This window comes from Phascolarctos cinereus, unplaced genomic scaffold, assembly GCF_003287225.1.
Source record: "Phascolarctos cinereus isolate Bilbo 61053 unplaced genomic scaffold, phaCin_HiC Scaffold_726;HRSCAF=1367, whole genome shotgun sequence".
NCBI classification, from domain to species: Eukaryota; Metazoa; Chordata; class Mammalia; order Diprotodontia; family Phascolarctidae; genus Phascolarctos; species Phascolarctos cinereus.
In genome coordinates, this window is record NW_027556098.1 from 331,418,892 (window position 1) to 331,436,266 (window position 17,375).

The window sequence follows — 17,375 nt, forward strand, 5'->3', positions numbered from 1 at the left end:
AGAGAACATTGTACACAATAACAGCCACATTGTGTGATGACTGACTTTGATAGACTTAGCTGTTCTCAGCAATATAAAGATCTAAGACAATTCCAAGCCTCATGATGGAAAATGCTGTCCACATCCAGAGAAAGAACTATGGAGTCTGAATGCAGATAGAAGCATACTATTTGCTCTCTGTCTTTTTTTGTTTGTTTGTTTCTTCTTTCTCCTGGTTCCTCCCATTCATTCTAATTCTTCTTTACAACATGACTAATGTGAAAATATGTCTAATAAAAATGTATATGTAGAGCCTATATCATATTGTATGCTGACTTTGGGAGGGGAGAAGGGAGGGGGGTAGAGAAAATTTAAAACTCAAAAGCTTATGGAAATGAATGTTGAAAACTAAAAATAAATAAATTAGTTTAAAATTTTTTTAAAAGACTAAATCCCAACCTTTGTTTTAGTAAGTAATTGCATAGATTCTTGTAGTTACTCTTTAAGTTATTATACTAAGTTGTTATTCTGCTTGTTTTCAGAGATTATACTTTGTATATTTATGTTAGTCTATTGTTTTAAATAAAAATATTTAAATTTTTAAAAATTGCCATGTATATACTTATTTTAGGTATATACACATACATGGGTGCACACATGGTATATGTATATATGTATGTATACATACAAACTATACACACACCCACACCCACACACATACATGCACATACATATACAACATTACATAGAATGAAAATTTCTTGATGGCAGGAACTTTTTTTTTTTTGCTTTTATATCCCCAGTGCCTTGCATATGATTTGCGTGGTGCTTAGTGCAGCAAGGGTTCTAACCTCAGTCTCCCAGAGCAAGGCTGACCAAATCCCTACCCTTAGGGTTCTAGAGCTTCTCTGAAGTTTGAGATATCTCTTCTCTATTGCTATCAGCTTGAGCTCCCATTCTGATGTTTTCTTCCTACTGGCTCCCCAGTTAATTTAGCCAGTTGATATCAATTAGCTTTTACAAAGGGATACTTAACTTCAAAGATGAAGTAAGAACAAAAGTATAGAGACCCTTAGGGGTATACTCTTCCTATACCATCTCAGTTTCTGTAGAGATTGGGCTTAGATTTGATGTAGTTTCTACACAGCATAGGTCTTACCATGCTTATGTCCAAATGCAGCATCACCGCTGGATAAGAAGCTGTCTTAGCACTAGGTTGGGTCCTAAAGATTGAAAGTTGCTCCTTGCTCTTCAGGACCTTAAAGCTGGAATGGCTGGCTTATAAACCCTATTATGGACTCCACTTCTGGACCTCTTCCTGGCTTACTCTCCTGATGTTTTGAAACTGAAAAACCATAGCCTCCAATCTCCTTCACCTAAAATGAAGGGACACCATGCTAAGGCAAAGAACTAAGGCCTGATTTCATGGGCCACATATTGGTCTCAGAGAGGGGGCGTCCAAGGCATCTCCCCTTATAGCATTGTTTCTTACTAGAATGGCACCAGGAAGAAGTCACATCAAGAGAAGGAAAAGGTTCTGACCAACCTGTACCTTTTGATTACATATCCAGTTTGAACTACAGTCAGTCAGAGGCTCCTCTTCACCTTGAGTTAGTAGACTAGAACTAGTTACAGAATATCTTTGTATGCTCCTAAGTCCATGTGGAATTGCATCAGCTGAGCACTCTGGGTAGGCTTACAAGGACTGGAATTATTGCCAAGTTCCCTGTTATGCTAGTAAAAGCTTCTTGATAGATCATTGGATACCTGGGAAAATTTATTGTCCTGACAAGTCATAAGGTAGTGATTAGGCTGAATGGCAGTAACTTGCTACCCATGTCAATGTCAGGCTGACAGAAGTAAATAGAGTGAGGGGAAAGAGCCCATCCTTCATGAAGCCTATTCCCACCACAGCATTTATGAAAGATAATTACTCTATGGAGGATCCATGGAAAAGCATGGACCAGAAGCACAGAGATTGGGAGATAGTGGATAAGTTCCACTATGCTCAAGTAATATCAGAGATCTATCAAATTCACAGTGAGGCACTAAGAATACAAAGTTTTAAAATGACATAGTCATCCCTTGGGGAATTTACATTCTACTGAGAGAAGGGGGAACAAAAATTCAGCTCTGGTGAGGTCTGAATCCACAAACTTTGAGTCTGTTGAAACTTTATCAGACATCAGGAACCTGAAGCTAAGAGAGGTACAAAGCAATTTCCCTGTAATGCCACCAAGAATTCGGTAGTGTAAGTATTATCATTCCCATATTACAAATAAGAGGAGGCTAAGTGACTTGCTCAGTGCTGCTATACAGCAAGTGTCAGAGCTGGGCTTCAAGTTCAGATATCCTGAAACCAAGTCCAAGACCCTTTCTACTATATTATACTGAATGCCCAAATTACTTCCATCCAATAATTTATCTGACAGGTGCTTTCTTGTTTTCTGTATTGAAGACGGGGGTAGGGAATTAGAGGCTTTCTGTCAAAGGTACCAAGATGAGATCATCATCTGAAACCAGCAGCTGTATATGTTTTTCAGGGTTCTTTCTGGACCCCTCAAAGGGGTCCAGATAGACTGAAGCTTCATCATAGTCTCACATACTTTATGTAGCCACAATCACTGAGAAGGCTCTAGTAGTACCTGGGACAGGGTTGGGAACTACAAATTTTTATCAGCAGTTCATCCTATTGTATTATTTTAGACTGAAGAAGCCCCTTTCTCACGTATAGAGAAAAAAGAGTTTTCTTTGAATAGACCCCCTTCCAGTGTTCAAGTTTTCCAGACCTAGCTCCTCTGTGTTATTCAAACATTCATCCTCCAGTGTTCTAGAAATGTGGATGCTTTAAGGGGGCACATTAGAAGTAGTCATTTATAGAATTGCAGGATCCCTCCGTTAATCTTTTTTGAGCACTGGCTGAACTTAAAAATCAGAAGACTTGGGTATGAATTTACACCTCAGACATTACCCAATGTACAACCCTTGGCAAGTCACTTTAACCTCTTTCAGCCTCAGTTTCCTCATCTGTAAAATGGAGATAATTATAACACCTGCCTTACAGCATCTTTGAGAGGCTCAAATTAGAAAATACATGTGAAATGATTTGTGGATGTTAAAGCACTATATAAATGCTAGCCATTATTATTATAAGTACAGGGATTTTCCCCCCTCAGAATATGCTTCATTCACAATGATGATAAATGGAAGTAATTATTATTGTTGTTCTGTTCTTTATATGTACCATGTTTGCCACAACATGTTACTCTAGGGAGATGTTGGCAATGGAGAAGAAAGTTAAAGTGATGGTTACAGGAACCGCGAACCAATAAGGCAGCTCTGAAGACATGATATCATTTACTGTAGGATACCTGTTTCTTTGTCACTATAATAACAGCCTACTAGAGTCTCCCCTCTTCCAAAGGGGTGGTCTACCTACTCTGAGTCTGCTATTTCCAAGAAGTCTTATTCTTTTCTCATTTCAGCCTGGGTAATGATATACTGTTATAGGCTTAAACACACTGGTGGGTATTCTTTGTTGCAGCTTAGTGCCAGACACAGTGGATGAGCAGAGATGCCAACTCGTTCTTTGTTTCCCAGGTCTTCATCACTTTCCCATTGACTCACTCCCTTTCGGGTTTTAAATTCTTCCAGGGGCAGGTAGTGCTTTGGCTTTCCAGATGCATTATGGAATGCTGTGGCAATGAACCCTCATTAGGTGACATCATCATAATAACACTTCATTGGATCCATGATCTCATGCATGGGGGTGTTCCCTCAAGTAGTGCAGATACTCACTATGGTAAGAGTTAACATTTATATAGCACTTCAAGCATCCCATGATCCTATACATCTTATCTCACTTGTGCCTTACTACAATTCCATGAGGTAGGCATTGCAGGAAACATGATTCTTATCTTATGAAGGAGGAAACTGAGGCTGAAAGGTGAAGTGACTACTTTGCCAATGAAGACACAGCCTTGTCAGCAGTGCCAAAGCTAAGATTCAAACCTAAGTCTCTTGATCTCAAGCCTAGCATCCTTTTCAGGGCTAAAACTTATTTAGCTGTAATCTGTACTGCCCTCTCCTTGGTTGAGAAGGAACACCAGCTTTTCCAGGGATTTGTCCCTCTGAGGATTTGTGGTCATAATGGTAGTAGTAGACCATTTCTCCAAATTGGGTAGATCCTTGGGCTTCTAGGACAATTATGTTGGATAGAGTGCCAGCATACTGTTGAAGGCTACATAGGTTGGCCAAGAATACATCTTCAAATGACAATAGTCTACCATCATCAAGCAATATTTTAAATTTAAATATATGTTTTTTGTTAATTTGAGTTCCAAGCTGTTTACCTCCCTCACCCCCAACACTGCACTAGAGAAGGCTAATGTTTGACACAGATATATGTGTGAAACTATACAAAACATAGTTCTACATATTCGTCCTTTCTTTGGAGGTAAATAGCATCTTCCTTCATAGGTTCTTTGTATTTGATTTGAATATTCATATAACTCAGAATAGTTTGGTCATTCACATTTACTCTTCAAACAATACTGCTAATACAATGTTCTCTTGGTTCTGCTCATTTTGTTTTTCGTTATTTCATGCAAGTCTTAACATGTTTTCATAAAATTGATCTACTCATCATTTTTTACAGCACAGTAGTATTCCATCACAACCATATACCACAACCAATTCAGCATTCCCCAATTAATAGGCTTCTAGCTTATTCCTGTTACAGATAATATTTGCTAATGATTTTAGGTAGATGGTTATCATGTTAAGGAAAAATCCATTTATACTTATGCTTTCAAGTGTTTTAATGGGAATAAGTAGTGCACTTTGTCAAAAACTTTTTCTGCATCTATAATCATGTGATTTGTTAGTTTTATTATTGATATAATTATGTTAATAGTTTTCCTTATATTCAGCCAGCCCTGCATTCCTGCTATAAATCCCACTTGGTCTTAATGTATAGGATTTATGATACATTGTTGTAGTCTCCTAGCTAGTGTTTTATTTAGGCTTTTTGAATCGCTATTCATTAATGAAATTGGTCTATAATTTTTTCTCTCTGTTTTTGCTCTTCCTGGTTTAGGTATCAACACCATATTTGTTTCATAAAAGGAGTTTGCTAAGACTCTTTTGCCTATTATTTCAAGTAGTTTATTTAATATTGGAATTTGTTGATCTTCAAATGTTTGGTAGAATATACTTGTAAATCCATTTGGTCCTGATGCTTTTTTTCTTAGGAAGCTCATTTGTGATCTGTTCAATTTCTTTTTCTATAACAGTGTTTTCTGAGGCTTATTTAGATATTCTATTTCCTCTTTTGTTAATCTGGGCAGTCTATGTTTTTGTAAGTATTCTTCCATTTCACTTAATTGTTAAATTTATTGGAATATAGTTGAGGAAAATAACTTCTAATAATTGTTTCAATTTCATCTTCATTAGTGGTTATTCACCCTTTTAATTTTTGATACTCGTGTTTTGATTTTTTTTCTCTCTTTTAAAAAATCAGATTAACCAATGGTTTATCTATTTTATTAGTTTTTTCATAAAACCAAATCCTAGTTTTATTTATTAATCCAATGGTTTTATTATGTTCCATTTTATTAATCTCACTTTTAATTTTTAGAATTTCCAATTTGGTATTTAATTGGGGAATTTTTAATTTGTATATTTTCTATTTTTTAATTGCATACCCAATTCATTGATCTGCCCTTTCTCTATTTTATTGATGTAAGCATTTAGAGATAGAAATTTTTCTCTACTTACTTCTTTGGCTGCATTGCATAAGTTTTTATATGTTGTCTTATTATTATCATTCTCTTTAACAAAATTATTCATTGTTTCTATGACTTGCTCTTTAACCCATCCATTCTTTAAGATTAGGTTATTTAGTCTCCAATTAATTTTTAATCTGTGTTTCCATGGTCCTTAATTAAATTTAATTTTTATTGCATTATGATCTGAAAAGGATGCATTTAATATTTATGCTTTTTTGAATTTAACTATAAAGTTTTTATGGCTTAACATATAGTCAATTTTTGTAAAGGTACCATATACTGCTGAGAAAAAGATATATTCCTTTCCTTTCTATTTCCATTTAATTCTCTCCAGATATATATCATACCTAGTTTATCTAAGATTCTATTCACCTCCTTGACTTCTTTCTTATTTATTTTTGGTTAGATTTATCTAGTTCTGGAAGGGGAAGGTTGAAATCCCCACCATTATAGTTTTGCTACCTACTTCCACCTGTAATTAATTTACTTTTTCTTTTTAAAATTTGTGTGCTATAGCATTTGGTGCATATATGTGCAGTACTGGTATTATTTCATTATCTATGGTATCTTTTAACATAGTTTCCCTGCTTATCTCTTTTAATTAAATCTATTTTAGCTTTAACTTTGTCTGAGATCATGATTACTACTCCTGCTTTTTTTTGAATCAGCTAAAGCACAATAAATTCTACTCCTGTCCTTTATTTTTGTTTTATGTATGTCTCTCCTTTTTAAATGTGCTTCTGATAAACAACATATTTGGGTTCTGTTTTTTGATCCATTTTATCCATTATGCTATCTATTTCCATTTTATGAATGAATTCATCCCATTCACATTCAAAGTTATAATTGCTAGTTGTGTATTTCCCTCTATCCTATTTTTCCTCACTGTTTATCCTTCTCTCTTTATACCTCATCCCTCCTCAGAAATCTAATTTACTTCTGAATACTGCCTCCCTAATTTGCATATTCTTCTAAAAGTCCCTTCCTTATCCCTTTGCCCTTCTATTTCTTAATCTTCCCTTCTAAAAGCCCCTCCCTTATCCTATACCCTTGCCCTCCTATTTCTCTGTTAAGTCAAGAAGACTTTTATGCCATATTAATTATATGTTATTCCCTCTTTAACCCAGTTCCTGCACTACCATATCCTGTCCTCCACTGTAACAGTTCTTCCATTATGACTCTTTTGTATGAGAGAATTTGTTCCATTTTACCTCTCCCTACACAATTTTATTTTTTTAGGATCATCCTATCATAATTAATTCAACCCCAAATCAATCTATGCAGGCCGCATGTTAACTTAGAAAAATCACAAATTAATATTAGTTATGTTGTACTGTATTTTTATTTATGTTGTTAAACATTTTCCAATTCCCTTTTAGTCTGGTTTTGGCCACACTCAGAGTTTTCCCTGAACTTAGGCCCCTGCATATTTGATTCTTCTGTTCCAGACAATTCTCTAGGACTATGAGTTGCATAGAAAATGCTGACTTGAATTGGCAGAAGGATTTTCATCATCCAGTAGTTCCATATATTAATGAAATCATAGGCCCCATTCCTATTTCTTTTAGTTGTACAAAGTGCTTCATAGCTATTATTTAATATGCCCTTCATTATGAGCCTGTAAAGTAGAGTTCCAGTATCATTTTCATCATTTCATGGATAAGCCAAATGAAGTTCACAGATGTTAAATGAACTTAACTTAGGCTTGTGGAGCTAGCAGATACAAGAGATGGGACTCAAACCTAGGTCCTCTGCCTCCACAATGAGCACTGTTTCCAATATATCAGGCTGCTCCTCAAAACCATAAGCTATTTTTTTTATGTCACTTCATGTCCCAGAACAAAATAATAGGATCATAGATTGATATTTGGAAGGGCCTTCAGAGGTCATCCAATACAACTCCTCAGTTTTAAAGATCAACAATCAACCAACAAATATTAAGTGCCTATTATGTGCTAGGCATGGAGCTAGGTGTTGGGCACACAGGTAAAAGAATGAAACAACTCCTCTTCACAGTGAGTTTACATCCTAATGGGGGAGACAACAGATACAAATAAATAAAATACAAATAAAAAGTTAATACGTATATAGATCATGTGTGTATGTAAGTATAGATGTACAAAGTAGTCAAATATGAGATAAATTAGAGGAAGGATACTGGTAATTGGGGGAACATGAAAGGGCTTCATGCAGAAGACTGTCTGAGCTGCCTCTGAAAGGAAGAGAAAGACTCTAAGAAGCAAAGGTAAGGCGGAAGTACATTCTAGTAAAGTAGCCATTGCTAAGATGCAGTGAAAGGAGATAGAGTGTCATGGGTGAGGAACAGAACAAAAGGCTAGTTTGACTGGATTACAGAATGCAGGTAATAACTGGTGAGGCTGGAAAGGTAGATTAGGACCAGGTAGTGTAGGGATTTAAAAGCTAAATAGAGAAGTTTATATTTTATTCCAGAGGTAATACAAAGCCAGTGGTGTTGGTTGAGAAAAGGAATCATATGGTTAGATCTATGCTTAAGGAAACTTTCTTTGACAGCAGGGTGTTGAATGGACTAGAGAGAGACTTGACGCAAGGAGATGAATTAGGAAACTATTGTAATAATATAAGTGAGTGGTAATGAGGAGGGCTTGAACTAAGGTAGTTTCTGTGTGAGTGGAAAGAGAGACTCAAAAGTGAGAAACGTGAAGGGAGAAATAAAGGATTGGGCAACTGATTGGAATGCGAGGTGAGGGAGAGTAAGGAGTACAGGATAATGCCAAGCTTACGAATTTTTTACACTGGAAAAATGATGGTACTTTTGACAGAAACAGGAAAGTTTGGAAGAGGGAAGGAAAGATACAAAGAAAGATAATGAGTTCAGATTTATTGAGTTTAAGATGTTTCTGGGACATACAATTTGAAATGTTGAATATTCTATGTTTTGCTCAAGGAGTCATAGGTAGTAAGTAGCAGAACTTGGATTCTAACCCAGGTCTTCTGACTCCAGAAACATTACTCTTTCTAGGACATCATGCTGTCAAATAAGATATTAAGAAAGTTTTGTGTAGCTATAACTCACAGAAACAATAAGACTAGGTCTTCTGTTTATCTTTGTTAGAGTTTGCCAAAAACAACAATGTTTACTGAGCAGTGGGGACTCCCTACTCCAGAATATTTACATTACTGTACAGTTCTTTTCATAGTAAATGTCCTGGGCATCAGCTCTTTGTCCCTACTGACTACTTGCGGTAAATACTTTGATGACAGCTTCCCCCAAATCCAGAATCACAGACTTTGAAAGTTGGAAGTGGTTTCAAAGATCATGCAGTCTAACCAATACATGAAAGGAATTTCTGCTATGACATCTCAGACAAATGGTCATACAACTTCCATTTATAGGCCTCCAAGGAGAACCACCACCTCTTCAGGCAATACTTAGTCTCTTTTGGACAACCCTAATTATTAGGAAATTTTTCCTGACATCAAGCTCAAATTGGCCTCTTTTCTACTCATTGCTCATGGCTCTGCCTGCTGCCCAAGTCTAATTGTCTCTTCTATATGACAGTCTTTAAATATTTCAACATAGCTATCATGGCTATGGCTAAACCCCATTATCTGCAACAAAACTTCATATATCATGAACTCAAGGCCCATCACCATCTTGGTTACCCTCCTTTGGATACTCTACAATTTATTAATGTTCTTTTTAACTGTAGTGCCCAAATCTGAATGCAGTGCTCCAGATGGAATCTGTACAGTAGGACTAGCACTTTCCTATTCCTGGAAGCCATGCCCCTCTTAATGCAGCCCAAGACAACACTAGTTTTTTTGGCTGCCATATCCCACTACTGACTCATGTGAAACTCACAGTCTTCTAAAATTCCTATATCTTTTTCAAGACTACTGTCTATCCATTCCTCCCCCATCTTATACTTGTGAAATTTTTTTTACTCAAGTGTAAGACTTTCCATTTATTCCTACTGAATTCAGTATTTATTAGATTTAGTCCAAATGCTTTAGCTTGTGAAGATCTTTATGGAGTCAGACTTTGTAATCTACTGTGTTAGGTATATTTCTCAGCTTTGTGTCACCTGAAAATTGAGTCAATCGAGTTAGAGAGAGGGAGTGTGGTGTCAGGCATATTGACACAGATGGTATTTGTATTTGATGCAGGAAGGTTTAAGTGACTGATGTTAAAGGTTCAAGAGCATGGATTCCTTCCCACGCTTTCATTTCATCTTTATGAGGGTTATTGCCATGTATTAGAATTAGTTTTTCCCTTGCAATAATCACCCGTTGGGCACATATTCATCAGGTAAAATTTCTCTTCACATTCCTCCTCCTGACAGAAACAATTGGTGAAAAGATTTAGCTCAATTCTCTTATTTAATCATCTTTTAAGTACTCAGACTGGTCTCATCCAAACCAGTAGACCTGGATACATCCAATAGGGATTATTTTTGTATAACCAGTGGTAGTGTGACCAATCATCTGTACTTTATTAAGTGATTGACTAGAAAAGTCAGCAAATTTAGAATAGGTTCTGGGAATTACATGTGTTCCCTAGTTAGTTGCTCAATTCTATCATAAAACCTGGATAATACTTAATTTTCATCTCTAGTCTGGGACTGACTTACAAGGAATAATCCTGAGTGAAGCTTGTTGCTGATGCTATAATGGTGATATGCAGGGCTAAGTCCTCAATGAAAAATGCAGCAGTCAGTTGGGATCCTTATATATGCTTTCACATTATTTCATTTGCTAATTTTTTTCCCTCTCAGAACCTGTCATGTCCCTTGCTTTCCCAGTATGAATCTGCATGTTGAATAAATGAATAAAACAAATAAGTATTTATTAAGCACTTACTAAGTGCCAAGTACTATGTTAGGTACTAAGAATCCAAATTGTCCCTTTTTCCAAAGATCTCAAACTAGGTGAGACAACACATCAAAGGAATTTCAGTTAGAGGGTAGATTTTTTTTGTCCAGGGCTTTTAACACTGACTACCTGCTTTAGGCAGGGTTGTTATATAAATATTTCCTGGACTAGGGGAAGGGGGAAGGGAATAAGCATTTATATAGTGCTTACTATATTCCAGGCACTGTGCTAAGAGTGTTACAAATATATCATTTGATCCTCACAACAACTCTGTGAGCTAGGTGCTAGTATTATCTCCATTTTACATTTGAGGATACTGAAGGTAACAGAGGTTAAGTGACTTGCCCAGGGTCACACAGCTAGTAAGTATCTGAGGTCCTCCTGACTTCAGACCCAGTGCTCCATCCACTGTCCAGTGTTCTATGGGTCAGTTCCCAGTGTCACCTGGGTCAGTTCAGGGTCTTTGTTGTCTCCATCAGAGTCTGAGAGGACACACTGGACAGATTTACTTATTGTCTCACATCTTCTCAAAATCATTACATCCTTAAGTCTGTTCTTGTGGTATAAATCGTCCAGGTTGGGTGGTTTTGACATCAATTTCTGGTTATTTCCTTGTTTTTCCACATCTGACCCTGGTGACTAACTTGGCTTATCAACATACGTTCATGATGCTGACTCTGCATTGCTATGTTAAGTATTGATAGCAGCGACCAGTACGTCTGGTATTGATGGAATCCTAATTAAAGCTGCCCTTAGTCCCAATGTTCTAACTTCCTTATGAGCCCCACTGAACAGCAGGCATGCCCTGATTTAACCTCATAAATATACCTAACACAGGCCCCCAGACTCAAGACAGCCACTGCCCCCAGATCCAATTCACATATTTGAACAGGTGTGTTCTTGTATTCAACCACAATCACATCATTCATTTAGCCCAAGACAGGACCACAATACCTAATTATCCATCTCGACCAGACAGGATTACAATAGCACGACCAGGATGTTTGACAGATTGAACCATAGAAGTAACCTCTCCCCTGTTCCCTAATCCGTAAGCAAACCCCTTCTGCCTTTTTAATATTAATAATTTCTGTTACATAATTGCATCGTTACCCTATAAAAATCCATCTTGCTTTCTCTGAAGTTGCTGGTTCCTAGCTGGCTTCTGAGGGGCATCAATCCTCAATAAGTGCTTATACTTGGATCAGAGGTGGTCTGACTGAATTCTTTGAAATGGTGCCACCACCATGAACCCACAACAGTTTTTGGCATTGCTGGGTGGGCCAAGTCTCTGACTCTGACTCCTACTCCATATGGAGTAAAGCCTCTGATTCGGACCCCTCTAATCCAAAGGCAGACCTATCTTTTTCCCTTCTCTTAGCTGCGAGGTCCTTTAAGCACCTAGGAAGGCTTGATTGGATTGTCTGGGTGCTAGCACCCAGGGCCCTTGTGGCCTGGCAAATTCCCTTGAGACAAAGGATGCTCTATTTGGGAATTTTTTGGGGAGTTCTTTCTGAACCCATATTTTCCCCCTCATCCTTCTGGTGGGATCTCACTGGAGAGATTAATGTTGCTTTAGGGGGAATTTCCTTAGACTTACTGGCATTCAGTCCCAATTCCCATCCCATGGGACTACTAAACTGTAGCCTGGTCTCAGTATAATCTATAGGACCAAGAAAAATTATCACTATCTGTGCTTTCTGTTTGTATTTCTCTGCTCTGTGTCTGTGTAAAAATCTCTGAGTCTGCCACCTTGTAAGATTTAAAATGTAGCCAGCCAGAGAAGAAAAAACTGTACCTGGGCTGGAAAGATTGATGGTCTCAAAGAAAGATTGTTGGCAATAACACAAAACAAAATAAACAAACAAACATAAAAACCTTTTTCTTGCTCTCTACTTCCTTAAACTCTGGTCCGGTTCTGGAGGTGGAGGGACAGACTGAAAAAAGAGGAAGGAGGAAACTTCTCCCTTCAGATCTATCTAAGAGAAAAAGGGTCATTTCATTGATTAAAGAAAGGCAGGTTTCAAGGCTGTACTTTGGAACAGGACTAGCACTTAACCCTTTCCTGGATAACAGAAAGAGAAAAAGTTTGTGTGAGTCGGGATGCAATAAAAAATAATTGAATCTGACTGGAATATCTCACTAGAACTTAGGGGGATCTTACAGACTACAGTTAAGTACTAGTTAATTACAAAATAACTTTTAAATCAGTATGTGTGCTAAAATGGGAAATATGACTAAGTTATGAGACTCCTATTCATTTTTTAAAAAGTCACAGAGGGCTCTGGGTAAATTAATAAGCTACAGGTCCCTTACTGTGGAACCTAGATTTGAACTAAACATAATGATCTAAGACAATTCCAAAGGACTCATGATGAAAAGTTCTTTCCACCTCCAGATAGAAGACTGACACATGTCACTGATTGAAGCATATTTTTTCCCTTCCTTTATTTTTCTTGTCCCCCTTGTACCCTCCCTCCCCCCACCCATGACAAATGTCAAAATATATTTTGCATGACTTCATGTGTATAATGGATATCATTTCTTGCCTTCTCAATAGGTAGAAGGGGTTGAAGAAAGGGAGAGAATTTGGAATTGAAAATAAAAATAATTTTTAAAAAAAGGTGGTTCCAACTGGTGTACTTACTTCTAAGAAGCTTCTTTATACTTAGCTAGGCTGGTCATTAGAAAGCAGGGATAGTCTGTTACCAGGATCATACTTTCAACCTTTCTAGCATGGCAGAACTTGCTAGAGTTGACATTCCAATGGTATGGCCTTCGGGAACTCAGAGTCATCTACATGTCATGATGAATCATTGTTGTAGAACTTTGTGGAGTATAGAAATCATCCTCCTGTCCTCCAACCCAAGGTTATTAAAATGAATGACGGAATCAATGGTTTATTAAGTACTTACAATGTGCAAAGAAATGTCTAAGTGCTGGGGGATACAAATAAAGCAAGACAGTCCTTGCCCACAAGTTGCTCACATTCTGATGTGGGAAACAACACATAGGGAAGCTTTCAGTTATAAGTCAGATGAAAAGGTCCTATGGTCCTAAGGGTACAGAGGCAAAGTAGATGGCAATGCCTCTTGTTAATGCCATCTCCACTGATAAAACCATATCAGTTTCTGATGCTGAACTATTTGACAGAGCCAAGGACTTTGGTGGCAAGAACTTTCTTTTCTGGGTCTTCACTAGTTGTGTCTGGATCACTTTCAGGAGCAGTTGCCAGGCTGCATTTCCACAGAGGCTACTTCTTAGGATGATGGCTGTAGACACTGGGCTGGAAGCATTGCTAGTCTCAGGGCTCTTGGGCTCAGAGTCAGGGCTGTCTCCATCGGGGTCTAAGGGAAGATGGTGGTGAAGGTGGTAGTGGTGGTTTGACTTGCCTGGCACATGCTGCTTCCTGTCTCTTTTTCGAGGTGCATTGCTGCTTTAGCTAGGCTGGCTTGCCCCACCTGTGGGTGGCAGTTAGTTGGCATTTGGTGGGGAAGGCTGGCCCCTTTTTCATCAGTGTTATTTCCTCAGATGATAGCTGTGAGGGGTAGGATAGAAACAGGACTAGTCCTCTGTGTGGTACTACCATTCTCAGGGGTACTTGTGCCTAGCTGGTTGGCACTTGGTCAGCTGTTGGTGGTGGTGATGAGGAAAGTGGGCTCCTCTACAAAATTTCTCCCTCAGTGATGGCTGCACGAACTGGGCTAGAAGCAGGTCTGGTGGTCTGGGGAACAATGGCTATAATAATAATAAATAATAATAATAAAAGCTGTCATTTACCTAGGAAGAAAATCTTGGAGATTTTGTTTCTGAGGCCAACTTGAATTTAAAATCTACTGAACTGAACAGGTCATTGAAGATATTTACATGATGGGTGAAAAAAGTTTCAAATCAAGGTATTATTTAAGCTGTTTTTCAGCTTTCTGGAACTCTGATTCCTGACCCCCAAGATTATCTCCACTTGATCTTTTGTTTATTTGTAGTTTGTATGTAGTTGTTTGCGAGTCTCATTAATAATAGATAAGATTTATACAGCACTTAAAGGTTTACAAATCACTTTACAAATATCTCATTTTATCCTTACAAAAACCCTGGTCCTATGTTATCTCCATTTTACAGATGAATATGAATTCCTCCTCTAGGCAGGGACCCTGTGTTTTTTTTTTTTATCTCCATTGCTGAGCACGGTGCCTGACACATAGTAAGTGCTTAATACATACGTGACTGACTGAGCTCTGGGGGGTTACCCATTTGCCGTGGAAAAATTAGAGAAAGGTTCTTGGAAGAGGTGGCATTAAAACAAACAAACAAAAACACACTACAATTAAACCCCTATGGAGGGGTCGAAAAGCTCCTTCCATATACTGGCATCCAACTCCTTGAATTTTTGAGATAGAAGACAGCTTAAGTCACATAGGCGAACTGCCCTCATTTAACAAAAGAGGGAATTGAAAGTGGGTGAGTTAAACTAGATTTACGGATTTATCCGTTCAAGCTGTCAAGAGTGATTTTCCTAAAGCATCACCCCTCTCTACTCAATAAACTCCTGTGGCTCCCTATTACCCTTAAGACCAAATATAAAATCCTCTTAGCATTGACAGTCCTTCATCAGTTTTCTTTCACCTTAGACGACCCCCCTCTTGGATCCAGTGACATCCTGGCACCAGACACCCCACTCTGGGCTGAGGCATTTACACTGGCTGTCTCCCATGCCTGGAATGCCCTCCCTCCTCATCTCTGCCTTCCAGTGTCCCTGGCTTCCTTCACAACCCAATATAAAGCTCCCCTTCTCCAAGAAGCCCTGCCTCATTCTCCTTTAATTTCTAGGGCCTTCCAAGATTAGTTTGAATTTATCCTGTGTATAGCTTGCTAGTACACAGTTGTTTGTGTGGTGTCACTTGACTGTGAGCTACCTGAGGGCAGGGCCCGTGTTTTGTCTCTCTAGGTAACCTCAAGGCTTAGCACAGGGCCTGGCACATAGTAGGCACTTAATTAATACTGCCTGGCTGACTATCCCAAAGGGCAAAGCCTAGCTTCTTATTTCTCGGTCTAGGGCTCTTCATGTTACAGAGCCCAAACCAGGGTGGGGGGGGGAGGCTGGAGAAGAAGCGGAACACCCCGTCCACCTCCATCCTCGTACACAGACCCCAGCCAGAGGTAGCAGACTAAAGGGGGGCGCGGGGAATGAGGGAGGCGCACTTCCGCATGGCGTTCCCAGAGAACTCGGAGGGGGCGGGGGGAGCGCGGGGCGCGAGCTCGCTCCGGGCGAACGCCCTCCTCCCCAGTCCCGGCGGAGGAGGGACGACCCGCGGGGTAAGGGAGGGCCTGGGTAAGGACCACGCCACGCGCGCCGGCGCCCGCGGAGGGGGCGGGTAGAGGGAGCGCGCACGCTCCGCCTCCTCCCCCCTCCGCACGTTCCTCCCCCTCGCCCTGCGATACGCCGAGCGCTCATCATCCGAGGACTTTGGCCCAGAGTAACCCCGCTCGCGTGACCTTTCCCCTCCATTCCGCATCTCCCGCGAGCCCGCGGGGCAGGGTGGCTGTTGGGTTCTCGTTCCCCCCCCCCCGCACTTTCCCCCGCCCCCACCCTGCCCCCCTTCCCCAACAGTGCTTCCAGTCATGGCGGCGTTCAGCAAGTCCATCCCTCACAACTGCTATGAAATCGGCCACACTTGGCACCCGTCCTGCGGGGTCTCCTTCATCCAGATCACCAGGGGCGCCCTGGAGGAGTCCTTGAAGATCTATGCGCCCCTGTACCTGGTGAGAGAGCCCCGCTCCCGGACCTGGCTCCGGCCCCCCTTCCTCTGGCCTGGCGTAGGGTGGGCCGGACCGGGCTGGTGGAGGGTGGAGGGGCCGAGCTGGGGATGACGCCCCTCGCCCGAGGGTCCGCCCCCCGCCCCGAAGCTCGGGAGCGAGCAGGCCGGCCGAGCTGTCATTCATCCCCGCAGCTGGGCATGAGGAAGGGGAGAGAAAGGCTGGGGGCGTGGGGCTGAGCTCTGAGCTGCCCAAAATAAATCGTGACCCTTGGACCCAGGTCTGTGAGGGTTCAGGTCATATGACTTGGTGTATCTCCCGTAGGAGCCAGGTCTCTATCTTTTAAAAGGTGTGAGTGAGCGTTTGACCCCCTGCCTGTTAAATAGTGTCAGTTGTACCTACCAGTGGATTCAGGTGTGTGTCTTTTAAATGGAATGAAAGTTGGAGCTCCTGCCTTTTCGATAGTATGAATTGCTGTTCCTACTGTAAGTGAAGGTTTAGGCCCTTGCTTTTTAAATAGTGTGAATTGCTGAACCTACCTTGGGTCAGCTTTATGTCTTTTAAATAGTCTTAAGTGAGGGTTTAGGTCCTTACCTGTGGGTGTATCCTGGGATTGTGGTCGGTGTCTTTTAAATGGTGTTTGTAAGGCTTCAGGTCTGTCTTTTAAATAGTGTTAATTGCTGTATCTAACCCGAGATCAAGGTTCTTGGCTTTTAAATAGTGGGAGAGTTTAGGTCCTTGCTTTTTAAATCGTGTGAATTGCTGGATCTACCCTTAGGCAGGTCCTTGGCTTTTCAATAGTGAAGGTTTAGTTCCTTGCCTTTTAAATAGTTTGAGTTGCTGTGCTTACTTTTGGATCCTGTGTCTTTTAAATCGTACTTTTGTTTTCGTTTTTGCTGGTTGTGAGAGAGAGGTGGTGTTCAGTGGGTTCAGGGAAGCTCTGAGAAGGATTAAGAATTCCAGCTTGGTGTTACGGAGAGTGCTGAACTTGCAGTCATG

General features: G+C 40.0%; 1 protein-coding gene across 4 annotated transcripts in view; it reads left to right on the forward strand.

Annotated features, from left to right (window-relative positions):
* Positions 1–16,194: 16,194 nt before the first annotated feature.
* Positions 16,195–17,375, forward strand: part of TMEM135 (transmembrane protein 135) — a 329,334-nt gene continuing 328,153 nt past the window's right edge. Inside the window, exon 1 of one of the 4 annotated variants that reach the window (XM_020993759.1) lies at positions 16,195–16,382. In XM_020993759.1, coding sequence (XP_020849418.1) covers positions 16,242–16,382 — 141 coding nt within the window. In that variant the 5' untranslated portion in view covers positions 16,195–16,241. Of the gene's footprint in view, positions 16,383–16,777; positions 16,862–17,375 lie in introns of those variants that run through there. The other 3 variants (XM_020993757.1, XM_078156965.1, XM_020993756.2) reach the window with 3 other exon arrangements.